The 26320-nt window shown below is 45.4% G+C and overlaps 1 protein-coding gene across 1 annotated transcript in view; it reads right to left on the bottom strand.

Moving 5' to 3' along the window:
* The window catches only part of fndc3ba (fibronectin type III domain containing 3Ba), a 164697-nt gene that overhangs the window by 78694 nt on the left and 59683 nt on the right, over window positions 1-26320 (bottom strand). The window contains exons 4-8 of the mRNA XM_036982736.1: window positions 13467-13543; window positions 11182-11410; window positions 8392-8560; window positions 7211-7353; window positions 2058-2116 (exon numbers count right to left, since the gene is read on the bottom strand). Coding sequence (XP_036838631.1) covers window positions 2058-2116; window positions 7211-7353; window positions 8392-8560; window positions 11182-11410; window positions 13467-13543 — 677 coding nt within the window. The remainder of the gene's footprint in view (window positions 1-2057; window positions 2117-7210; window positions 7354-8391; window positions 8561-11181; window positions 11411-13466; window positions 13544-26320) is intronic.

The following is a 26320-nucleotide window of genomic DNA, read 5'->3' as shown; positions in this document are numbered from 1 at the left end:
AGCTGACAGTCTCTCTCTCTCTCTCATACTTCTAGTGTGTTCCTTATGAATACTGTACAGAAGATCCATTAGAGTCCTGTGTAGGGTTGCAAAGGGAGGGAAACTTTTATGGGTTACTGGATTTGATGTAATCTATCACAAGACATCTAGTGGCCATTTTGGGTACCTCTGCCCCTCTATGTAAAATATATGAAATAATTCATTAAGATGATTTTAAAATTAAAAAAATAGAATGACAAAGCTGTGAAACATTATCCTAAATATAAACAATGAACTTATTGAATACCATTGGTGTTTAATATGAGGGTTTCAGCATGAAATAACCTTTTATATTTGTTAACACACTTTCATTTATTTTCTGTTAAAATGTGTTTTTGTCAATGTTTTTGCATTAAACTGATGGCAGTTGTGAACACGGTCAATAGTTGGAAGAGTTGCAGAGGTAGTAGAAAATAATGCCAATGTTGATTAGATGCTTTTTTAAATTAATTAAGCTATTTTCTCTTGAACGAAATGGTCTATCCACTAGAAACTCATGGATCATTTTTTACATTTTTTTATTACACCTTTATTTAACCAGGTAGGCTAGTTGAGAACAAGTTCTCATTTGCAACTGCGACCTGGCCAAAGATAAAGCATAACAGTGTGAACAGACAACACAAAGTTACACATGGAGTAAGTAAACAATTAACAAGTCAATAACACAGTAAAAAAAAATAGAGAGTTTATATACATTGTGTGCAAAAGGCATGAAGAGGTAGGCGAATAATTACAGTTTTGCAGGTTAATAACACTGGAGTGATAAATGATCAGATGGTCATGTACAGGTAGAGATATTGGTGTGCAAAAGAGCAGAAAAGTAAATAAATAAAAACAGTATGGGGATGAGGTAGATAAAAATGGGTGGGCTATTTAACGATAGACTATGTACAGCTGCAGCGATCGGTTAACTGCTCAGATAGCAGATGTTTGAAGTTGGTGAGGGAGATAAAAGTCTCCAACTTCAGCGATTTTTGTAATTCGTTCCAGTCACAGGCAGCAGAGAACTGGAACGAAAGGCGGCCGAATGAGGTGTTGGCTTTAGGGATGATCAGTGAGATATACCTGCTGGAGCGCGTGTTACGGGTGGGTGTTGCCATCGTGACCAGTGAACTGAGATAAGGCGGAGCTTTACCTCGCATGGACTTGTAGATGACCTGGAGCCAGTGGGTCTGGCGACGAATATGTAGCGAGGGCCAGCCGACTAGAGCATACAGGTCGCAGTGGTGGGTGGTATAAGGTGCTTTAGTAACAAAACGGATGGCACTGTGATAAACTGCATCCAGTTTGCTGAGTAGAGTGTTGGAAGCAATTTTGTAGATGACATCGCCGAAGTCGAGGATCGGTAGGATAGTCAGTTTTACTAGGGTAAGTTTGGCGGCGTGAGTGAAGGAGGCTTTGTTGCGGAATAGAAAGCCGATTCTTGATTTGATTTTCGATTGGAGATGTTTGATATGAGTCTGGAAGGAGAGTTTGCAGTCTAGCCAGACACCTAGGTACTTATAGATGTCCACATATTCAAGGTCGGAACCATCCAGGGTGGTGATGCTAGTCGGGCGTGCGGGTGCAGGCAGCGAACGGTTGAAAAGCATGCATTTGGTTTTACTAGCGTTTAAGAGCAGTTGGAGGCCACGGAAGGAGTGTTGTATGGCATTGAAGCTCGTTTGGAGGTTAGATAGCACATAATACAAATATAACAAATGAATACTATATATATATTTTTTTTTAAGTTATTCAAGTATAAATGACCAAAGTTTCGATAGATTGCCATAGATGTTCTGTTAATTACCAAAATTACTGAAGATTCTGGTAACTTTGGTAAATTACCGGTAGTGTTGTGGCCCTAGTTTTGTGTGATGAGGTGGTACAATACTGCCCCTGTGTGGTCAGGTTGGGGACTGCAGGTGTTCTGGGCTCCAAAGGACATACTGCTCTGGGAGCCTTTAGGTACAGATGTCTTTGTCTGCGAGTGTGTGTGTGAGTGTGTGTCTGCGTGTGGGTATGTGTGTGTGACTGACCTGTGGTTTGTCGATGGCGGAGAGCACTTCCTGAACTCTCTTTGCCTCCGAGTCGTGATCTGAGGTGAGAGAACAGAAACAACATTACCACCAACTAGTGTGTTTCTGTCCTTGTGTGAGAGGGTGTTATTACAGCTAAGCACCACCAGAGGGCAGGCTGAGCTGTGTCATATACAGTAGGTACAGTATGTACAGACCCCAACCTTGATTACTGCCTAGGTCTGCCCTCTGTTCTGTTGTCTGCTCATAAAACAGGGTTCCAGTAACACACACACACACACACACACACACACACACACACACACACACACACACACACACACACACACACACACACACACACACACACACACACACACACACACACACACACACACACACACACACGTCCAGTGGCAGAGCATGTCTAGGGGTGATTTAGGAGTGGGTCGGGGTTAGCGCTGGGGTGTGTGTGTGTGTGTGTTTAATGGAAGTTTTTCCCCAGAGTGTGTGTGTGTGTGTGTGTGTGTGTGTGTGTGTAATCCCTATACCAGAATTGCTTCAGACAGGAGCAGAGCTGCTTTCTCCATCAGAGCAGAGTTCACTAAATCACCCAGAAATGGTTTGTGTTTCAGAGAGAAAGGGAGAGAGAGAGTCAGTAGCATCAGGTTAAATCTCTCCTGACCACATCTCCTGTCTCTGTTTGTCTGGATGTGTTTGTTTGATTACAGAGGACAGAGACAAAGAACGACAGAGCAACAGAGGACCAGAGGAAGAGAGGGATGGTGAGGGGGAAGGGAGAAGAGACAGTGGTCTGAGCCAAAGCTGAGTAAGACTTGGAAAGAGTGGGACTTGGGACACTGAGTAAGAGTGGGACTTGGGACCCTGAGTAAGAGTGGGACTTGGGACCCTGAGTAAGAGTGGGACTTGTAAAAAGAAAGATAGAAAGAAAGAGGAGAGAGGAAACACACATGCAGAGGAGAGAAGGAGAGGAGAGAAGGAGAGGAGAGAAGGAGAGGAGAGAGGGATTAGAACACAGAAGAGGGGCGGAGGATAAGAAGGGATATGTATCAGGATGGAGAGAAAAGTGAGGAAAGCAGAGAGGAGGTTTGTGAGGGGTCATCTTCAGTAGGCAGCAAGGGGAACTGGCCCTCCCTACCTTCAGGCTATGCTCAAACCCTTCATCCCAACCCAAGCCCTCCATTCCTCCCCCTCTGGTCTCTTGGCCCAACCACCCCTAGAATAAAATAAAGACCCTTCAGTTTTCCCCACTAGCACTGATTTTGCTGATAGATACTTTGCTGAGGGAAACTGTACTTACTATTGAGATGTGTCGTTGTCTCACCCACCTATCTTAAGATGAATGAACTAATTGCAAGTCGCTCTGGATAAGAGCTAAATGACTAAAATGGCAAATGTAAGAGGAGCGTAGGGTGATTACACAATCACTGTGTTCCAGTTCTGTGACATCATCAGCAGGCGCAGCAGATGCATGGGGGAGGGGCTTGTCAGACTGTGTGAATATATCGACGTGTGTCTGTGTGTATTAAAAAACAGACTTTTAGAAACTAGAAACAACGATCTGAAGGAACGGAGGAGAGAGGGAGATACAGAGACAAAGAAAGAGAGGCACAGAGACATGAAAAAGTATTTGTCCCCTTTCTGATTTTAAACATATTATTTATATTGAATGTCATCAGATCTTCAACCAAAAGCTAATATTAGATAAACGGAACCTGAGTTTACAAATAACAACAACAACAAAAATATACTTATTTTATTTATTTAATTAACAAAAGTTATGGAACGACCAATTCTCCAGTGTGAAAACGTCATTTCCCCCTCACACTCAATAAGTGGTTGAACCACCTTCAGCAGCGCTGACTGCAACCAAACGCTTCCTGTAGTTGTCTCTCACGTCGCTCTGGAGGAATTGTGTCCCACTCTTACATGCAGAACTGCTTAAACTGCTTGTTTCAAATCCTGCCACAACATCTCGATTGGGATCATTAGGTCTGGACTTTGACTGGTCCATTCCAAAACTTCAAATTTGTTGCTTTTTAGCCATTTTCTTGTAGACTTGATTGTGTGTTTTGGATCATTGTCTTGCTGCGTGACCCAGCTGCGGGCCATTGGCTTCAGCTCACAGACGGATGACCTGACATTCTCCTGTAGAATTCTCCTGCAGAACCTTTTGGACAACATGGGTCCCATTATGCCTGGCGAAAACCAAACACTGCATTCCACAGTAAGAACCTCACACCAACGGTGAAGCATGGTGGTGTTAGTGTGGTGGTTTGGGGATGCTTTGCTGCCTCAGGACCTGGACGACTTGCCTTAATAGAAGAAACCATGAATTCTGCTCTGTATCAGATAATTCTACAGGAGAATGTCAGGCCATCTGTCTGTGAGCGGAAGCTGAAGAACAGCTGGGTCATGCAGCAAGACAATGATCCAAAACACACAATCAAGTCTACATGAAAATGGCTAAAAAGCAACAAATTTATAGTTTTAGAATGGCCTAACGAGCAGTTCAAGCTTTAAAACCCACAAATGTTGCTCCGTTACAGTTACTGCATGGAGGAGTGGGCCAAAATTCCTCCACAGCAACGTGAGAGGATGGTCATTGCTGCCAAAGGTGGCACAACCAGTTATTGAGTGTGGGACGGAAATGACTTTTTCACACAGGGGAATTGGGTGTTGCATAACTTTGTTTATGAAATAAATCAAATAAGTATGTATTTGTTTGGTTTTGGTTGAAGATCTGATATCATTCAGTATTAAAAATATATATATTTTTTAAAGGGGGCAAATACTATTTAACGGCACTGTAGAGATAGAGGGAGAGATAAGATAAAGAGAGGAGGGGAGATGTCTGAGGTGCCAAGAGACACAGGAATTCTGCCGCTCTTCATAGAAGGCAACAGTGTGTGTGTGTGTGTGTGTGTGTGTGTGTGTGTGTGTGTGTGTGTTGGCAGAAGCGTTGGAAACTCTGAGATGGTAGAAGTACAGTTTCAACCCAGTCGACCAAAAGGAAATGTGTTAATATCACTGTTCTTAAGATCATGTAAATCAGATGGTAATGAAGATCTGATGATATGCAGCTCTGGCTCTGCACTTGCCAACATTGTGCAGATGTGTGTAAGAGAGACTTGTAAGAACAAGACTGAGTCAGACTGGACTTGTACTCCTTGAACCAGCTGACACAGAGGACCAGCTGATACAGAGCAGGCCCTTATTTGGGAGGGGGCCCAAGTTAAAACATGGAGGGTGGGAGAGCGTACACACTTACGGAGAGTCACTATGACAACGTGGTTTATTTTAAATGGCTTGAGTCATTCTAAGGTCAGGGGTCAGATGTGTTAACGAACTAAACGAGCACTTACAGCTCTCTCTCTCTCTCTCTGTGTGTCTGGGGATGACATCATCTTACATCAAAGGCTTTTGTTTTAAATGTGTCAGGAGTCGTCTATTTTCTCTCCTCAGAATACCAAGTCGGAATACCAAGTCGGAATACCAAGTCGGGAACGTGGACATGTTTCTAGGGCTCCAACTTTCTGATCTGAAGACTACTGACGTCATCTTGAAAGCACAACTAGAATCACAGAAAGGTGCTGCAGTTATGATGACGTAGAACCAACATGGCGGACAAAGGCACATCTGTTTCAGTTGAAATCTAAGCTCTACTGAGAAACTGCAACGATGGCATTGATCCACCATGGGACATCAGTTTCCTGAAATCACTGTTCTCTACAGATAAACTGCGCCGCTGACGTAGATCCATCATGGAGGACAGAGGCACATCTGATTGTGTTTAGAGCGGCTCAGTTCTAAGGAAGAGCGGTGGGCTTTACTGACTGTCTTGACTGACTGGTAGCCAAGCACATTACTGGGATATAGTACATTAGCCAATAGACACACAAACACACACGTCCAGGAGGGCACAGAGCAAAGTCTACAGCGTGGGTGTGTGTTTGTGTGTGAGTGTGAACCCTGTCTGGTGTTCCAGACAGTGTGTGTGTGTGTGTGTGTGTGTGTGTGTGTGTGTGTGTGTGTGTGAGATACTCATGGTTGAAAGCAGAGGGCCAAGCAGTAGATTAGACGGATGGAATGTTCTCTCTCTCAGTCCTTTTTATATCTCTCTTTCTCTCCCTCTCTCTCTCATCCCCCTCTCATCCCCCTCTCACTCTCTCTACCATCTCTCTCTCCACTCAGTCTACCTCCAAGCTTTTCATTCGCTCTCATATTCTCTGTTCTCACTTTTAATTCCCCTGTCCCTCTATCATACTCTTCTCTTTTTCTCCCTCTCTCTCTCTTTCTCCCTCTCTCATGCTCTGATTGTTTTAGAGGAAGCCCAGTCACGGGGTGTCAGTGTGTGTGTGTTGTAGCTGAGTCAGCCTGATCTCCAGTCCAGAACTGAGACCCTGCCAGACCATCAGAAGGACACAGATACTAGTCATACACTGACATGTACTGTACGTGTGTGTGTGTGTGTGTGTGTGTGTGGTGTGTGTGTGTGTGTGTGTAGATACTGAGTTGATCAAAGCTCATCAGGCTCGCTCTCTTTCCATGATGTCACCACCCAGCCCAACAAACCCCCCCTTACACCTGGCCTCAATGGAACATTCCCCTGACCCCGGACTGTACAGCCGGGCTGGTCTAAAGCTGAAATGGGGGTCTGAGAGGTGGGTTGGTATCTTTCTTTGGGATTAACTCTGGTGTCTCTCAGCAGGCCTGTCTGTCACCACCTCTGCACACAGGCCAGAGAGATAGAGATGTGTGTGTTTGAAAGAGAGCTCAAAGGGTTCCTTCATGGAGAACAGGACTCAACAGATATGTACTGTACCTCACCCCTCTTCCCTCTCTCCCCTCACCTCCACTCCTCTCCTCTCCTCACTACCTCTCCTCTCTCCTATCCTGCCCCCCCCCTCCTCCCAGACAAGGCCAGTATTGTAGAGGGAGAAACCGATAGGTCTTGGGAAAAGACTCAGCTATGTGGTTACCTAGACAACCCCTTCTCTCCCCCTCCCTCTCTCTCCACCTCTCCTCTCCACCTCAGTAAGACACCATTCATCCATTCATCTTTTTCTCTCTTTCATTGAGAAGAAAAGAGGGAGAGACATCTGAAGAGTATTCACTTATCTGTGTGTGTGCATGTGTGTGCGTGTGTTTACCTTGCGGTGATTGTGTGTGTGTGTCTGGCTCGTTGCTCCTTGGGCTGCTCCGTAGTTGTCGTCGTTCCGGCTTCTTCCCTCCTGGACTGTTAGCTCCGCCCATTGACCCCAACGACCCTAGCGAAGGGACGTGGCTCTTCCCGCTATAACCAATCAAATACAACCAAACTTTATTGACACAAACTGCATGGAAAGCATCTCAGTAGACTTTACAATGACAATAGACCCAACACATGCTCTTAAAACAGAGTCAAATAGTTTGCGTGTGTTTTAGACAACCTCATCCTTCTATAGGAAAACAATGTCTGGTCAATGTCTGTAACTTGTCTATAGTGTCTCTCCTGTCTGCATTATGGCTATAGATTTCAGACTTGTAGATCAAGTTGATCACTAGTAAAACCAGTAACTAGTCTAAACTACTAACTAGTCTATAACTAGTCTGTAACTTCTCTCTAATTATAAGGCTAGCCTCTCCACACTTGTAGAGAAAGAAACTAGTCTCTAAGCTCTAACCAGTATTGTATCTAGTGTTGAAGTAGTATTGTATCTAGTGTTGAAGTAGTATTGTATCTAGTGTTGAAGTAGTATTGTATCTAGTGTTGAAGTAGTATTGTATCTAGTGTTGAAGTTGTATTGTATCTAGTGTTGAAGTAGTATTGTATCTAGTGTTGAAGTAGTATTGTATCTAGTGTTGAAGTAGTATTGTATCTAGTGTTGAAGTAGTATTGTATCTAGTGTTTAAGTTGTATTGTATCTAGTGTTGAAGTAGTATTGTATCTAGTGTTGAAGTAGTATTGTATCTAGTGTTGAAGTAGTATTGTATCTAGTGTTGAAGTAGTATTGTATCTAGTGTTGAAGTAGTATTGTATCTAGTGTTGAAGTAGTATTGTATCTAGTGTTGAAGTAGTATTGTATCTAGTGTTTAAGTTGTACTGTAAGTACAGTTTCTCACAGCAGGAAAATAATCCTGCAGCAACAGGAAATGTTGACACATTTTTCATTAGGGCAAATAAAGTCTGACATTTTAAAGTGAAAATGACAAACCATGAACACACGACAAGTTAGCATTTCTTGCTAGCGCAGGAAAATTCTCTGCGACAACAGAGGGCTCAAATGAAGATGGTGCATCTGTAGTCTCAAACTAGTTGAACCGGTCTCGAACACCAGGACTATTCACTGACCTGTATCCATTGTGGCTGGAGCCCAGAGACTTGTACAGGGAGGAGGGGGGAGAGTTGAGTCTGTTCTGTCGCTCTAGCTGTCTCTGCTCCTTCATCTTCTTAGGCTGGGGCTTGTTATAGCTCTCCTCTCTGCCAACGTAGCTGGACATGCCATACACTGGGATTATCTCTGGGAGACGGAGAGATGGAGGGGGTGAAGAGGGAGGGAGAGAGGGAGAGGGAATTGAGAGAAGGAAAGAAGAGAGAGGGAGTTAGCTTTGTCATTTAGGTGTATGTATATACACTGAGTGGACAAAAACATTAAGGACACCTGCTACAGACATACAGACATCCCGCTCAAAATGCCTTAGATAGCTCTTTCGTCCCACCCCACACACAGGTGGAGACCTTATCTATGTTAATTAATGCCTCCAGCGATGAAACCTCTCTCATCATAGCGCAACGCATAGGTTTACCTCCACTGTACTCACATCCTACCATACCCTTGTCTGTACATTATCCCTTGAATCTATTCGACCACACCCAGAAATCTGCTCCTTTTATTCTCTGTCCCAACGCACTAGACGACCAGTTCTTATAGCCTTTAGCCGTACCCTTATCCTACTCCTCCTCTGTTCCTCTGGTGATGTAGAGGTTAGCCCTGTAGCCCCCAGCTCCACTCCTATTCCCCAGGCGCTATCATTTGTTGACTTCTGTAACCGTAATAGTTTCTGTAACCGTAGAAGCCTCCTCCCTAAGTTTGTTTTTTTCCACTGCTTTAGCACACTCTGCCAACCCTGATGTCCTAGCCGTGTCTGAATCCTGGCTTAGGAAGGCCACCAAAAATTCTGAAATTTCCATCCCCAACTATAACATTTTCCACTAAGATAGAACTGCCAAAGGGGGTGGAGTTGCAATCTACTGTATAGATAGCCTGCAGGGTTCTGTCATGCTATCCAGGTCTGTGCCCAAACAGTTCAAGCTTCTACTGTTAAAAATCCACCTTTCCAGAAATAAATCTCTCACTGTTGCCGCTTGCTACAGACCCCTGGACATCATATGTGCCCTGGACACCTGTGCCCTGGACACAGCTGTGCCCTGGACACCATATGTGAATTAATTGCCCCCCATTTATCTTCAGAGTTTGTACTGTTAGGTGACCTAAACTGGGATATGCTTTTAACACCACAATCTAAGCTATATGCCCTCAATCTCACCCAAATTATCATGGAACCTACCAGGTACAACCCCAAATCTGTAAACTCGGGCACCCTCATAGATATCATCCTGACCAACCTGCCCTCTAAATACACCTCTGCTGTCTTCAACCAGGATCTCAGCGATCACTGCCGCATGGCCTGCGTTCGTAATGGGTCCGCGGTCAAATGACCACCCCTCACAGTCAAACGCTCCCTAAAACACTTCTGCGAGCAGGCCTTTCTAATCGACCTGGCCCGGGTATCCTGGAAAGACATTGACCTCATTCTGTCAGTAGAGGATGCCTGGTTATTCTATAAACGTGCTTACCTCACCATCTTAAATAAGCATGTCCCATTCAAAAAATGTTGAACAAGGAACAGATATAGCCCTTGGTTCACTCCAGACCTGACTGCCCTTGAACAGCACAAAAACATCCTGTGGCGTACTGCAATAGCATCGAATAGCCCCCGCGATATGCAACATTTCAGGGAAGTTAGGAACCAATATACACAGTCAGTTAAGAAAGCAAATGCTTGCTTTTTCAAACAGAAATTTGCATCCTGTAGCACAAATTCCAAAAAGTTTTGGGACACTGTAAAGTCCATGGAGAATAAGAGCACCTCCTCCCAGCTGCCGACTGCACTGAGGCTAGGATTCACTGTCACCACCGATAAATCCAAGATAATTGAGAATTACAAAAAGCATTTTTCTACGGCTGGCCATGCTTTCCAACTGGCTACCCCTACCCCGGTCAACAGCTCTGCACTCCCAAGAGCAACTTGCCCAAGCCTCCTCCATTTCTCCTTCACCCAAATCCAGATAGTTGATGTTCTGAAAGACAATGCAACATCTGGATCCCTACAAATCTGCGGGGCTAGACAATCTGGACCCTGTCTTTCTAAAATTATCCTCCGCAATTGTTGCAACCCCTTTTACTAGCCTGTTCAAACTCTCTTTGGTATCGTCTGAGATCCCCAAAGATTGGAAAGCTGCCGTGGTCATCCCCCTCTTCAAAGGAGGAGACACTCTAGACCCAAACTGTTACAGACCTATATCTATCCTACCATGCCTTTCTAAGGTCTTCGAAAGCCAAGTTAACAAACAGATCACCGACCATTTTGAATCCCGCCGTACCTTCTCCGCTATGCAATCTGGTATCCGAGCTGGTCATGGGTGCACCTCAGCCACGCTTAAGGTCCTAAACGATATCATAACCGCCATCGATAAGAGACAATACTGTGCAGGTCTTCTTCATCGACCTGGCCAAGGCTTTCTTATCAGCAGACTCAACAGCCTTGGTTACGGAATTCCCTGCCTCGACTGGTTCACCAACCACTTCTAGTTCAGTGTGTCAAATCGGAGGGCCTGTTGTTCGGACCTCTGGTAGTCTCTATGGGGGTGCCACAGGGTTCAATTCTCGGGCCGACTCTGTTCTCTGTATATATCAATGATTTCGCTCTTGCGACTGGTGATTCTCTGATCCACCTCTACGCAGATGACACCACTCTGAATACTTCTGGCCCTTCTTTGGACACTGTGTTAAATAAAGGTGAAATAAAAAATCAAAAAATGCCCATAGACACATCTTAGACTGGGGTGTGAGTATCTTACCTTCTCCATATATGGGCGGGAGGTGGTGTTGGTAGTACTGGTGGGGGGACAGGTCTCCAGGACTCACAGGGGGATAGAAGGAGTGAGAGTTGGGGATAAAGTGGGGGTGGGTGAGGTACGGCGGGAGGTGGTGCGTGGGGGAGAGAGCGGGGGAGTACGAAGGGGGATAACATTCAGGAGACTGCGGGGTGACGACCACCCGACGCACTCCTGTGTTGTCTTCTAACACCTGGGGGGAGGAGAGGCAAAGGGGAGGGGAGAGGGGGAGGGGAGGAGAGTAATTCTTAGCATTACTGGAGAATTCCACAATAAAACACATCCAATAACACTCCACAAACACTGGACTCAATTAAATCCAACCCACACTGGAGTGTTCACACAGTAGTTCTCCCCATGGTCAAATAACATGGCAGTTTGTGTAAAACCCACCATCACCACCAGGAAGTAGATTCCCCTCACAGGTAACTACAGTTGACAGATTAAGAAGAGTGTTGCTATGGGTTTGATCAAATTCCAGTTTAAGACGTTTGCTGTACACACATGCATGCACACACACACACACACACACACACACACACACACACACACACACACAAATTCCACCAATTCAGACAGTCTCTCTCACACACATTCCATTCCATTCACACACATTCCAATCAGTAAGCAAACACACTCTCCCCCGTGAGAGCCGCTTCCAAGTGCTGCTGCAGCAGCACACACAGACACGCGCACGTGCGCACACACGCACGCACGCAGAGAGAGAGAGAGCAAGAGAGGAGAAATGATAGCAGACCACTCTCTCTGACTCCCCCCTTCGACCTCCACATCCTCTATACAAAACAAACTTACGTGAAAAACAGACATGTTTATGTGACAACAAGGCCAAAGTCCCACCAGAAACTAGTTGGCAGAGGATCCCCCTCTCTCTCCTTCCATCCCTCTCTCTCCTCCCATCCCTCTCTCTCCTCCCACCCCTATCTCTCCTTCCATCCCTCTCTCTCCTCCCATCCCTCTCTCTCCTTCCATCCCTCTCTCTCCTTCCATCCCTCTCTCTCCTCCCATCTCTCTCTCTCCTCCCACCCCTATCTCTCCTTCCATCCCTCTCTCTCCACCCATCCCTCTCTCTCCTTCCACCCCTCTCTCTCCTTCCATCCCTCTCTCTCCTCCCATCCCTCTCTCTCCTCCCATCCCCCTCTCTCCTTCCACCCATCCCTCTCTCTCCTTCCACCCCTCTCTCTCCTTCCATCCCTCTCTCTCCTCCCATCCCTCTCTCTCCTCCCATCCCCCTCTCTCCTTCCACCCATCCCTCTCTCTCCTCCCACCCCTATCTCTCCTTCCATCCCTCTCTCTCCTCCCATCCCTCTCTCTCCTCCCATCCCCCTCTCTCCTTCCACCCATCCCTCTCTCTCCTCCCACCCCTATCTCTCCTTCCATCCCTCTCTCTCCTCCCATCCCTCTCTCTCCTCCCATCCCCCTCTCTCCTTCCACCCATCCCTCTCTCTCCTTCCATCCCTCTCTCTCCTCCCATCCCTCTCTCTCCTCCCACCCCTATCTCTCCTTCCACCCATCCCTCTCTCTCCTCCCATCCCTATCTCTCCTCCCACCCCTATCTCTCCTTCCACCCATCCCTCTCTCTCCTTCCATCCCTCTCTCTCCTTCCATCCCTCTCTCCTTCCATCCCTCTCTCTCCTTCTACCATCCCTCTCTCTCCTCCAATCCCTCTCTCTCCTCCAATCCCTCTCTCTCCTCCCATCCCTCTCTCTCCTATCCCTCTCTCTCCTATCCCTCTCTCTTCTCCCATCCCTCTCTCTCCTTCCACCCATCCCCCTCTCTCCTTCCACCCATCCCTCTCTCCTTCCACCCATCCCTCTCTCTCCTCCCATCCCTCTCTCTCCTCCCATCCCTCTCTCTCCTCCCATCCCTCTCTCTCCTCCCATCCCTCTCTCTCCTCCCATCCCTCTCTCTCCTCTCATCCCTCTCGCTCCTCCCATCCCTCTCTCTCCTCCCATCCCTCTCTCCTTCCACCCATCCCTCTCTCTATGTGGGTGTTTGTGTACTGTAAGGGTGACACTTTTTCCCGCTCTCAGTTGGCTCAGTGGCCTCCCCCCAACACACACAGTCAATGGCCTCGCTGCTATCACCCCCCCCCCCCCCCAACACACACAGTCAATGGCCTCGCTGCTATCACCCCCCCCAACAAGGTACCCTGCAATAATCAACACATTCCTCTCTGCTCTGGGTGGCTTCAGTTGAGAGCAAGTTTACCACACACAAACACAGCTTACCTGGGAGATGTATCCTGGGGGGACGTGGATGGGGGGGATTGATCCATTGGGGGACATCATTGGGACCTCAGCAGGACCTGCACAAAAGATACACACTGTCAGTCACTGTAACACACACACGCTAATGACAAGGTAACGCCTAGGCTTTAGATCAACATGCTAACACAGTCTTGTGTCATGCAGGAGACCTGGATTCAGTCACAGACACACAAACAACAGCAGGTAAAAACCTTATGGAGGAAAATCCACGTATTTTTGTGTTTACTTTTCCACTGTGATCTCTTTCTCCATCTCCCCCCTCTCCCTATCCCCTATCTCTGGGAAAGTCATTGGTTTCCCGTAGAGAGTGCTGTAGGCAAGTCTGGATTCAGTGTAAATCATACTAAACACACACACACGCACACATTAGGTGAGAAGTACACAGTGAGAGACCCCTTTTTGCCCCCTCTCTGACCTCCCTTCTCCCCTCCTCCCTCTCTTCTTTTCTGGGGAATATGAAGCTGTTCATTGAGCATAACATATGAAAACACAAACATACACACCAACACGCACAAACGCATTCATACACATTTGCACTCACACACAAAAACACGCACACAAACGCAAATGCACACCCACTTGGCAAACAGACATATGTTTAGACAGTCTCTGTTGCCTCTGTGCTCTTCGCTCAGCAAACAGCAGCTTCCAACCACTTAAACACACACAGCACAGAGTGTTCCCATCCGTAGCCCCCTAGACACAAGCATATGCAAGCACACACACATGCAAACAACCACACACACTCACAGAGGGTAGAACATGGCTCTTTAGTGTACAATCATTTTGGAGTAACTCTGGGAACAAGTTCCTATTTATTTTTGGTCTGTAATGAATTAAACAACCCAGATGTGAACTTCAAAATCTACAACAGCCGAGCTAAAGGCAGAAGCAAGCACATACAGGTAACTGCCAAAATAAAGGAAACACCAACATAAAGTGTCTTAATAGGGCCTTGGGGCACCACGAGACAGAACAGCTTCAACCCACCGTGGCAAAGATTCTACATGTGTCTGGAACTCTATTGGAGGAATGCTACATTCTTCTACAAGAAATTCCATAATTTGGGGTTTTGTTGATGGTGGTGGAAAACACTGTCTCGGGCGCTGCTCCAGAATCTCCCATAAGTGTTCAATTGAGTTGAGATCTGGTGACTGAGATGGCCATGGCATATGGTTTACATCATTTTCATGCTCATCAAACCATTCAGATACCAATCGTGCCCTATGGAGGGGGGCATTGTCATTCTGTGGGCCACAGACATGGTAGCCAAAATAATGGCCTACACGGCATTTTTTACCCTAAGCATGATGGGATGTTAATTGCTTAATTAACTCAGGAACCACACCTGTGTGGAAGCACATGCTTTCAACATATACTGAACAAAAATATAAATGCAACATGTAACAATTTCAACGTTTTTACTGAGTTACAGTTCATTGTAAAGATGGCTGACGTTCTACATGCTCCTAACCAATTGTGCCATTTTGTTAGTTTTATTGCGTTGTTTGCAACTTTTTTTTAAAACGTATTTTGTACATAATGTTGCTGCTACCATCTCTTATAACCGAAAATAACATGGACATCAGAACAGTGATTACTCACCACGAACTGGAAGAAGCTTTTTCCTTTAACGAGTTCGATGAGAAAGATATACTGCTCTTCCGGGAACAGGCCCAGATCCCAGTCATTTGCGTGAAAAAAAAGATGGAGGAAAGAGGACGCAGATCAGGCTGCCTTTTGAGAATCCGTAGGCGAGCGAGTAAACTCCCACTGCCTTCCGTCCTACTTTCTAACATGCAAATCATTGGAAAATAAAATTGATGACCTACGATTACGAATATCCTACCAACAGGACATTAAGACTGCAATATCTTATGTTTCACCGAGTCGTGGCTGAACGACGACACGGATAATATAGAGCTCGAGTGATTTTCAATGCACCGGCAGAACAGAGAAGCTACATCTGGTAAGACGAGGGGTGGGGGTGTGTGTCTTTTTGTCAATGACAGCTGGTGGACTCTCCTGAGGTAGAGTACCTTATGATAAGCTGTAGACCACACTATCTACCAAGAGAGTTCTCATCTATATTATTTGTATATTATTCGTATTTACCACCACAGACCGATGCTGGCACTAAGACCGCACTCAACCAACTCTATAAGGCCATAAGCAAACAAGAAAATGTTCATCCAGAAGTGGCGCTCCTAGTGGCCGGGGACTTTAATGTGCAACCAGCACAGCATGTGCAACCAGAGGGAAAAAAACTCTAGACCACCTTTACTCCACATACAGAGGTGCATACAAAGCTCTCCCACGCCCTCCATTTGGCAAATCTGACCATAATTCTATCCTCCTGATTCCTGCTTAAAAGCAAAAACTAAAGCAGGAAGTGCCAGTGACTCGCTCAATACGTAAGTGGCCAGATGACGCGGATACTAAGCTACAGGACTGTTTTGCTAGAACAGACTGGAATATGTTCTGAGATTCATCCAATGGCATTGAGGAGTATACCACCTCAGTCACTGGCTTCATCAATAAGTGCATTGACAACGTTGTCCCCACAGTGACCGTACGTACATATCCCAACCAGAAGCCATGGATTACAAGCAACATCCGCATCGAGCCAAAGGCTAGAGCTGCCGCTTTCAAGGAACGGGACACTAATCCGGACGCTTATAAGAAATCCCGCTAGGGTGCTTATGGTCGAGAAATTAACATTCAATTGTCTGGCAACAGCTCTGGTGGATATTCCTGCAGTCAGCATGCCAATTGCACACTCCCTCAAAACTTCAGATATCTGTGGCATTGTGTTGTGTGACAAGACTGCACATTTTAGAGTCCCCCAGCACAAGGTGATCATGCTGTTAAATCGGCTTCTTGATATGCCACACCTGTCAGGTGAATGGATTATCTTGGCAAAGAAAAAATGCTCACTAACAGGGATATAAACACATTTGAGAGAAATAAGCTTTTTGTGCATATGGAACATTTCTGGGATCTTTTATTCCAGCTCATATAACATGTTGCGTTTATATTTTTGTTCAGTGTAGTTTGTATCCCTCATTTACTCAAGTGTTCCCATTCTTTTTGGCAGTTATACCTCTACCTCTGTTGAGTGCATTATCCTTTTAAATGGTTAAAACCAAAAGCAAAAATGATCAATTCAAAGTAACAATTGAGTTGGTAGTGTTAATTCTCAAATATATTACGATCAGTTGGTGTCAGATATGTACTGGCTTTAACCGCTCGCTCCACTTCTCTCCTCCCCTCTTCTCTCCTCCCTTCCGTCAGATGTCAGAGATGAGGTCATTTCCTGTCTCAAATATATGGCATCACCACCCAGACAGGAAGATGTGACCTAGAATACAATCTGTCACCTCCGCATCCAAGTGTTTCCCCTAGCAACCACATAGCAACCGTTACATTATCTGGCTTGGAGCAACACACAGAATGACAGAACACACACACACATACACACACACACACACACACACACACACACACACACACACACACACACACACACACACACACACACACACACACACACACACACACACACACACACACTCTACAGGAGATCAGTTCTCTCCGTGTCCATAGACTAATTAAGCAGAATCTCATCTTCAAAATAATTAATCATCATCCTTTCCACACTACCACATGGAATACACTCAAAACTGTAAGAGACACACTCACACACTCTCTCTCTCACACACTCAGTTTCTCAGGAGATGATGCAACATTTCATCAGATGGTTCTCATAATATAGCTGTCTAGAACAGCTGCTGCAGGGCCCCAGAGGTGCACACACACACACGCATACACACACACACACTGTAATTGACTGTGTTCCATTATTGCGTTTAATGTTGTTGTGATGCTGTGTTATGCTATGCCTAAACTTGGTGATTGATTGCTTTGTCCTGTTAAGAGTTAGGCCATTTCAACCAAACCTGAATTGCCTTTCAAAACATGCAAACAAACAAACAAACATGCCATCATTTATTGGCAACTACAGCAGTTGGGATCTTAAAGGATGGGAGTGGTTTTGTGTCAGGGTTAATCCATTAGAATTCAATCACTTTTTGACAGCAGCACCTTTGAACCAATCCTTCCATACATATTCGGCCACTGTAGAAGTGCTCAGAAAGTGACTTTTTGGACCTGCATGTCAAAACATTTAATAGATAAAGGTGCTCAAAGTTTACCTATTTTGCATACCCCACCATACCATGACACATTTATGTCTTCACCACTGGCAAAGATAAACGGTTGAGATTGATTTCATTTAAAAGCATACAAACAGGGTTGTCAAACTATTCCATCATTTCATGAACCATGCTACAGACACACACCCTTTATGAGAGTCACAAGTGTGCATCTGCCACTGAAGGAGGAAGTGTCATGGTGCGTTCGCAACCAAGATGGAAGTGGTAATTTACCACACACGACTGGGAAAAATCCACTTGATCGCACCTCAAAACTGGTAATTACTAGTGGGAAACTTTTCTATCATCCTGAGCGCCTACTTCTCACACATGGTGACCTCTGACGTCACCTACTAAGGAAATGGCCTCTAACAACATTTTCCACCGTTGAATGCAACAACAAAACATTATTTATTAAAAACAATCTATTCATGTGGTTTTTGAACGCTATCATTTGTTTACAAGCATCTGTACTTTTAGTTGGTGGTTTACGCAGCTTGTTGGCCATTAGCCAAACAGCGTTTCTCAATGAGTTCAAATGAGATGAATGCACCCAACTGGTATTTACGACTTCACAACTGGTATATTCCCACCTCCCACATGGTAACAAATGTAGCATGAGAGTGGAAACTTGAAGCCCAACAAAACAATCCTGTGACAACAGACAATGGTGTTGGAGGGCAAGTAGAAGGCACTTTAAAAATATATATATATCCCAACGCCCCAGGGCTCCCAATGCCCCAGGGCAGTTATTGGGGACATTGCCCTGTGTAGGGTGCCGTCTTTCGGATGGGACATTAAAAGTGTGTCCTGACTCTGTGGTCACTAAAGATTCCATGATACTTATTGTCAAAAATTCCAACATCGGCATCGGCCCGAACTAGATGTCTAGTTTAACGCCGATGTGCAAAACCAATGTCAAAGCTGACGTGCATACCTATATAACGTAGGTAGATGACGTCCATACCTATATAACGTAGGTAGCTGACGTGCATACCTATATAACGTAGGTAGATGACGTGCATACCTATATAACGTAGGTAGATGACGTGCATACCTTTATAACGTAGGTAGATGACGTGCATACCGTTATAACGTAGGTAGATGACGTGCATACCTATATATCGTAGGTAGATGACGTGCATACCTATATAACGTAGGTAGATGACGTGCATACCTATATATCGTAGGTAGATGACGTGCATACCTTTATAACGTAGGTAGATGACGTGGATACCTATATAACGTAAGTAGATGACGTGCATACCTATATAACGTAGGTAGATGAGGTACATACCTATATAACGTAGGTAGATGACGTGCATACCTATATAACGTAGGTAGATGACGGGCAAGATAATAGAATTCATTGCCCTTGACAATCAACCGTGGATAGGGAGCACCCCTCTATCCACATCGACAGGACAGTAGTGGTGAGGGTAGTACGTTTTAAGTTCCTCAGCGTACACATCACGGGCAAACTGAATTGGTCCACCCACACAGACAGCGTGGTGAAGAAGGCGCAGCAGTACCTCTTCAACCTCAGGAGGCTGAAGAAATTTGGCTTGTCACCATAAACTTTTACAGATGCACAATCGTCAGCATCCTGTCGGGCTGTATCACCGCCTGGTATGGCAACTGCTCCGCCCACAACCATAAGGCTCTCCAGAGGGTAGTGAGGTCTGCACAACGCATCACCGGGGGCAAACTACCTGCCCCCCAGGACACCTGCACCACGCGATGTCACAGGAAGGTCATAAAGATCATCAAGGACAACAACCACCCGAGCCACTGCCTGTTCACCCCGCTAAGGCGAGGTCAGTACAGGTTCATCAAAGCAGGTACCGAGAGACTGAAAAACAGCTTCTATCTCAAGGCCATCAGACTGTTAAACAGCCATAACTAACATTGAGGGGCTGCTGCCAACACACTGACTCAACTCCAGCCACTTTAATAATGTGAAAATGGTTGAAAAATGTATCACTAGCCACTTTAAACAATGCCACTTTATATAATGTCTACATACCCTACATTACTCATCTCATATGTATATACTGTACTCTATACCATCTACTGCATCTTGCCATCTTTATGTAATACATGTATCACCAGCCACTTTAAACAATGGCACTTTTATATGTTACATACCCTACATTATAGAGGTCGACCGATTAATGGGAATGGTTAATTAACAATCGGAAATCGGTATTTTTGGGTGCCAATTTGTCGATTTTGTAAAATTATTTTATTATTTATTTATTTATTACTTTATTTAACTAGGTCAGTCAGTTAAGAACACATTCTTATTTTCAATGACGGCCTAGGAACGGTGGGTTAACTGCCTTGTTCAGGGGCAGAACGACAGATTTTCACCTTGTCAGCTCGGGGGATCCAATCTTGCAACCTTACAGTTAACTAGTCCAACGCAATAACGACCTGCCCATCTCTTGTTGCACTCCACAAGGAGACTGCTGTTAGTTGCTAGCTAGCATTAAACTGATCTTATAAAAAACAATCAATCATAATCACTAGTTAACTACACATGGTTGATGATATTACTAGATATTATCTAGCGTGTCCTGCGTTGCATATAATCTGACTGAGCATACAAGCATACAAGTATCTGACTGAGCGGTGGTAGGCAGAAGCAGGCGCGTAAACATTCATTCAAACAGCACTTTCGTGCGTTTTGTCTTCGTTGTTCGTCAAGAATTGCGCTGTTTATGACTTCAAGCCTATCAACTCCCGAGATGAGGCTGGTGTAACCGAAGTGAAATGGCTAGCTAGTTAGTGCGCGCTAATAGCGTTTCAAACGTCACTCGCTTGGAGCCTTCTAGTAGTTGTTCTCATTGCTCTGCATGGGTAACGCTGCTTCGATGGTGGCTGTTGTCGTTGTGTTGCTGGTTCGAGCCCAGGGAGGAGCGAGGAGAGGGACGGAAGCTATACTGTTACACTGGCAATACTAAAGTGCCTATAAGAACATCCAATAGTCAAAGGTTAATCAAATACAAATGGTATAGAGGGAAATAGTCCTATAATTCCTATAATAACTACAACCTAAAACTTCTTACCTGGGAATATTGAAGACTCGTGTTAAAAGGAACCACCAGCTTTCATATGTTCTCATGTTCTGAGCAAGGAACTGAAACAGTAGCTTTCTTACATGGCACATATTGTACTTTTACTTTCTTCTCCAACACTTTGTTTTTGCATTATTTAAACCAAATTGAACATGTTTCATTATTTACTTGAGGCTAAATTGATTTTATTGATGTATTATATTAAGTTAAAATAAGTGTTCATTCAGTATTGTTGTAATTGTCATTATTACAAATAAAATACAAAAATTGGCCGATTAATCGGTATCGGCTTTTTGGTCCTCCAATAATCGGTATCGGCGTTGAAAAATCATAATCGGTCGACCTCTACTACTCATCTCATATGTACAGTGAGGGATAAAAGTATTTGATCCCCTGCTGACTTTGTACGTTTGCCCACTGACAAAGAAATGATCAGTCTATAATTTTAATGGTAGGTTAATTTGAACAGTGAGAGACAGAATAACAACAAAAAATCCAGCAAAACACATGTCAATGGGTAATGGGGACATACGTAAATGACAACAAAATTACTTTTTGGTCATTGTGGTGTGGTGTGTGTGTGTGTAACCTTTATTTAACTAGGCAAGTCAGTTAAGAACAAATTCTTATTTAGATTGACGGCCTACCCCAGCCTAACCTGGACGACGCTGGGCCAATTGTGCGCCGCCCTATGGGACTCCCAATCACGGCCAGATGTGATACAGCCTGGATTCGAACCAGGGACCGTAATGACGCCCTCTTGCACTGAGATGCAGTGCCTTAGACCACTGCGTCCATGTGTGTGTATGAACTATTTAACTGTACTAGAATGCTTAAAAGGCCGCAAAAAAAGAAAATATCAGTTATCGGTATCGTTTTTTTTGGCAAGGAAAATATTGGATATCGGTATCGGCCAAAAATGTAATATCGGTGCAACACTAGTGGTAACCCCGGTGTCCTGGTTAAATTCCCAATCTGGCCCTCATAACATCATGGCCACCTAATCATCCCAAACTTCCAATTGGCTCATTCATCCCCCCTCTTCTCTCCTGTAACTATTCCCCAGGTCGTCAACCTATCTGGTAAAATAAGTTCAAAAAATAAGAAAATGAATAATGCCAGGAACATAGTGAATACTGAACATAGTGAATACTGAACATAGTGAATGCTGAACATAATGAATGCTGAACATAGTGAATGCTGAACATAGTGAATGCTGAACATAGTGAATACTGAACATAGTGAATGCTGAACATAGTGAATGCTGAACATAGTGAATACTGAACATAGTGAATACTGAACATAGTGAATGCTGAACATAGTGAATGCTGAACATAGTGAATACTGAACATAGTGAATGCTGAACATAGTGAATGCTGAACATAGTGAATGCTTAACATAGTGAATACTGAACATAGTGAATGCTGAACATAGGGAATGTTGAACATAGTGAATGCTGAATATAGTGAATGCTGAATATAGTGAATGCTGAACATAGTGAATACTGAACATAGTGAATGCTGAACATAGTGAATGCTTAACATAGTGAATACTGAACATAGTGAATGCTGAATATAGGGAATGCTGAACATAATGAATGCTGAATATAGTGAATGCTGAACATAGTGAATACTGAACATAGTGAATGCTGAACATAGTGAATGCTGAACATAGTGAATACTGAACATAGCGAATACTGAACATAGTGAATGCTGAACATAGTGAATGCTGAACATAGTGAATACTGAACATAGTGAATGCTGAACATAGTGAATGCTTAACATAGTGAATACTGAACATAGTGAATGCTGAACATAGGGAATGCTGAACATAGTGAATGCTGAACATAGTGAATACTGAACATAGTGAATGCTGAACATAGTGAATGCTTAACATAGTGAATACTGAACATAGTGAATGCTGAATATAGGGAATGCTGAACATAGTGAATGCTGAATATAGTGAATGCTGAACATAGTGAATGCTGAACATAGTGAATACTGAACATAGTGAATGCTGAACATAGTGAATGCTTAACATAGTGAATACTGAACATAGTGAATGCTGAATATAGGGAATGCTGAACATAGTGAATGCTGAACATTGTGAATGCTGAACATAGGGAATGTTGAACATAGTGAATGCTGAACATAGTGAATGCTGAACATAGTGAATGCTGAACATAGTGAATGCTGAACATAGTGAATACTGAACATAGTGAATGCTGAATATAGGGAATGCTGAACATAGTGAATGCTGAACATTGTGAATGGCATTTCATTTTCCCACTGTACCGAAACCTAACCGTGACACCAAAACCGCAATACGTACCGAACCATGGGTTTGGTGAACCGTTCCACCCCTAACTACAACCACATTACTAAGTCTTTGACCACACTGTGTTGTTACTTTGGTGAGTAAAAACACATGCTTCCTGCTTAAACACCAAATATCTCTGATTTTTTTCATATTCGCATACCCCCTATTTTTGTGGGTGTTGTGCCCGCAATCGGTTGTAATCCTTCAAACACAGTAACACAGTGGAGAATAAAACGTTTAGGAACAGATGTGGAAAACACTTTCACTCTCTCCCTCTCTGTCTCCCTCTCTCCCCCTCCCTGTCTCCCTCTCTCCCCCTACCGGTCTCCCTCTATCCCCCTCTCTGTCTCCCTCTCTCCCCCTCTCTGTCTCCCTCTCTCCCCCTCTCTGTCTCCCTCTCTCCCCCTCTCTGTCTCCCTCTCTCCCCCTCTCTGTCTCCCTCTCTCCCCCTCCCTGTCTCCCTCTCTCCCCCTACCGGTCTCCCTCTCTCCCCCTCTCTGTCTCCCTCTCTCCCCCTCCCTGTCTCCCACTCTCCCCCTCCCTGTCTCCCACTCTCCCCCTCCCTGTCTCCCTGTCTCCCTGTCTCCTCCTCCCTGTCTCCCTCTCTCCCCCTCCCTGTCTCCCTCTCTCCCCCTCCGTCTACCTCTCTCCCCCTCCGTCTACCTCTCTCCCCCTCTCTGTCTCCCTCTCTCCCCCTCTCTGTCTCCCTCTCTCCCCCTCTCTGTCTCCCTCTCTCCCCCTCTCTGTCTCCCTCTCTCCCCCTCCCTGTCTCCCTCTCTCCCCCTCCCTGTCTCCCTCTCTCCCCCTACCAGTCTCCCTCTCTCCCCCTCTCTGTCTCCCACTCTCCCCCTCCCTGTCTCCCACTCTCCCCCTCCCTGTCTCCCACTCTCCCCCTCCCTGTCTCCCTGTCTCCCTCTCTCCCTCTCTCCCCCTCCCTGTCTCCCTCTCTCCCCCTCCCTGTCTCCCTGTCTCCTCCTCCCTGTCTCCCTCTCTCCCCCTCCCTGTCTCCCCCTACCTGTCTCCCTCTCTCCCCCTCCCTGTCTCCCACTCTCCCTCTCCCTGTCTCCCCGTCTCCCCCTCCCTGTCTCCCTCTCTCCCCCTCCCTGTCTCCCTCTCTCCCCCTACCTGTCTCCCTCTCTCCCCCTACCTATCTCCCTCTCTCCCTCCCTGTCTCCCACTCTCCCTCTCCCTGTCTCCCCCTCTCCCCCTACCTGTCTCCCTCTCTCCCCCTACCTGTCTCCCACTCTCCCTCTCTCTCCCTCCCTGTCTCCCACTCTCCCCCTCCCTGTCTCCCTCTCTCCCCCTCCCTGTCTCCCACTCTCCCTCTCCCTGTCTCCCCGTCTCCCCCTCCCTGTCTCCCTCTCTCCCCCTCCCTGTCTCCCTCTCTCCCCCTACCTATCTCCCTCTCTCCCCCTCCCTGTCTCCCACTCTCCCTCTCCCTGTCTCCCCCTCTCCCCCTACCTGTCTCCCTCTCTCCCCCTACCTGTCTCCCACTCTCCCTCTCTCTCCCTCCCTGTCTCCCACTCTCCCCCTCCCTGTCTCCCACTCTCCCCCTCCCTGTCTCCCTCTCTCCCCATCTCCCCCTCCCTGTCTCCCACTCTCCCCATCTCCCACTCTCCCCCTCCCTGTCTCCCACTCCCTGTCTCCCACTCTCCCCATCTCCTTCTATCCCCCTCCCTGTCTCCCACTCTCCCACTCCCTGTCTCCCACTCTCCCACTCCCTGTCTCCCACTCTCCCCATCTCCCCCTCCCCATCTCCCACTCTCCCCATCTCCCACTCTCCCCCTCCCTGTCTCCCACTCTCCCCCTCCCTGTCTCCCACTCTCCCCCTCCCTGTCTCCCACTCTCCCTCTCCCTGTCTCCCTCTCCCCGTCTCCCACTCTCCCCATCTCCCACTCTCCCCATCTCCTAATCTCCCCATCTCCCACTCTCCCCTTCTCTATGTGTTTCTCCCGTTCTCACTCCCTTTCGCTGTCCCCCCTCTCTCACTCTCCCGCACATGTGGTTACCATATTGAGAGGAAACGCAGACCCTCCTGGGAAAGAGTGTGTGTGTGTATGTGTGTGTGTATATGTGTTTGTGTATATGTTTGTGTGTATATATGTGTATGTATGTGTGTGTGTGTGTGTGTGTTTGTGTGTGTGTTTGTGTGTATGTATGTGTTTGTGTGTATGTATGTATGTGTTTGTGTGTGTGTGTATGTATATGTTTGTGTGTATGTATGTGTTTGTGTGTATATGTGTTTGTGTGTGTATGTGTTTGTGTGTGTATATGTTTGTGTGTATATATGTTTGTGTGTATGTATGTGTTTGTGTGTATGTATGTGTTTGTGTGTATGTATGTGTTTGTGTGTATGTATGTGTTTGTATGTGTTTGTGTGTGTATATGTTTGTGTGTATATATGTTTGTGTGTATATGTGTTTGTGTGTGTTTGTGTGTGTATATGTTTGTGTGTATATATGTTTGTGTGTATATGTGTTTGTGTGTGTTTGTGTGTGCTATGAAAGGAGTCTGTTTGTAAGATGACCTACATGCAGCCAACTAGGCACAGATGGAAATCCTAAACACACACATACACACTAGGGTTGGGCGGTACTCAGATTTCCATACCTTCATAACGTACCTGTGCCATCCCAGGATATATGATATTACCAGCAGTGCACACAAGGGGTGATATTTATTTTTCAAACAAAAAAAGCCCCAAAAACGTCAGTTACCAGAATGCTCACAAAATGTTAACAAGTACAAAGGAACTCCCATAGCGGATGCTAGGTAAATGTTAACAAGTACAAAGAAACTCCCATAGAGGATGCTAGGTAAATGTTAACAAGTACAAAGGAACTCCCATAGAGGATGCTAGGTAAATGCTAAGAAGTACAAAGGAACTCCCATAGCAGATGCTAGGTAAATGATAATAAGCACAAAGAAACTCCCATAGCGGATGCTAGGTAAATGTTAACAAGTACAAAGAAACTCCCATAGAGGATGCTAGGTGATTGTTAACAAGTACAAAGGAACTCCCATAGAGGATGCTAGGTAAATGTTAACAAGTACAAAGGAACTCCCATAGAGGATGCTAGGTAAATGCTAAGAAGTACAAAGGAACTCCCATAGCGGATGCTAGGTAAATGTTAACAAGTACAAAGAAACTCCCATAGAGGATGCTAGGTAAATGTTAACAAGTACAAAGGAACTCCCATAG

Source organism: Oncorhynchus mykiss, chromosome 7, assembly GCF_013265735.2.
Source record: "Oncorhynchus mykiss isolate Arlee chromosome 7, USDA_OmykA_1.1, whole genome shotgun sequence".
In the NCBI taxonomy this organism is placed as follows: domain Eukaryota; kingdom Metazoa; phylum Chordata; class Actinopteri; order Salmoniformes; family Salmonidae; genus Oncorhynchus; species Oncorhynchus mykiss.
This window is presented reverse-complemented; position numbering and strand designations above follow the sequence as displayed.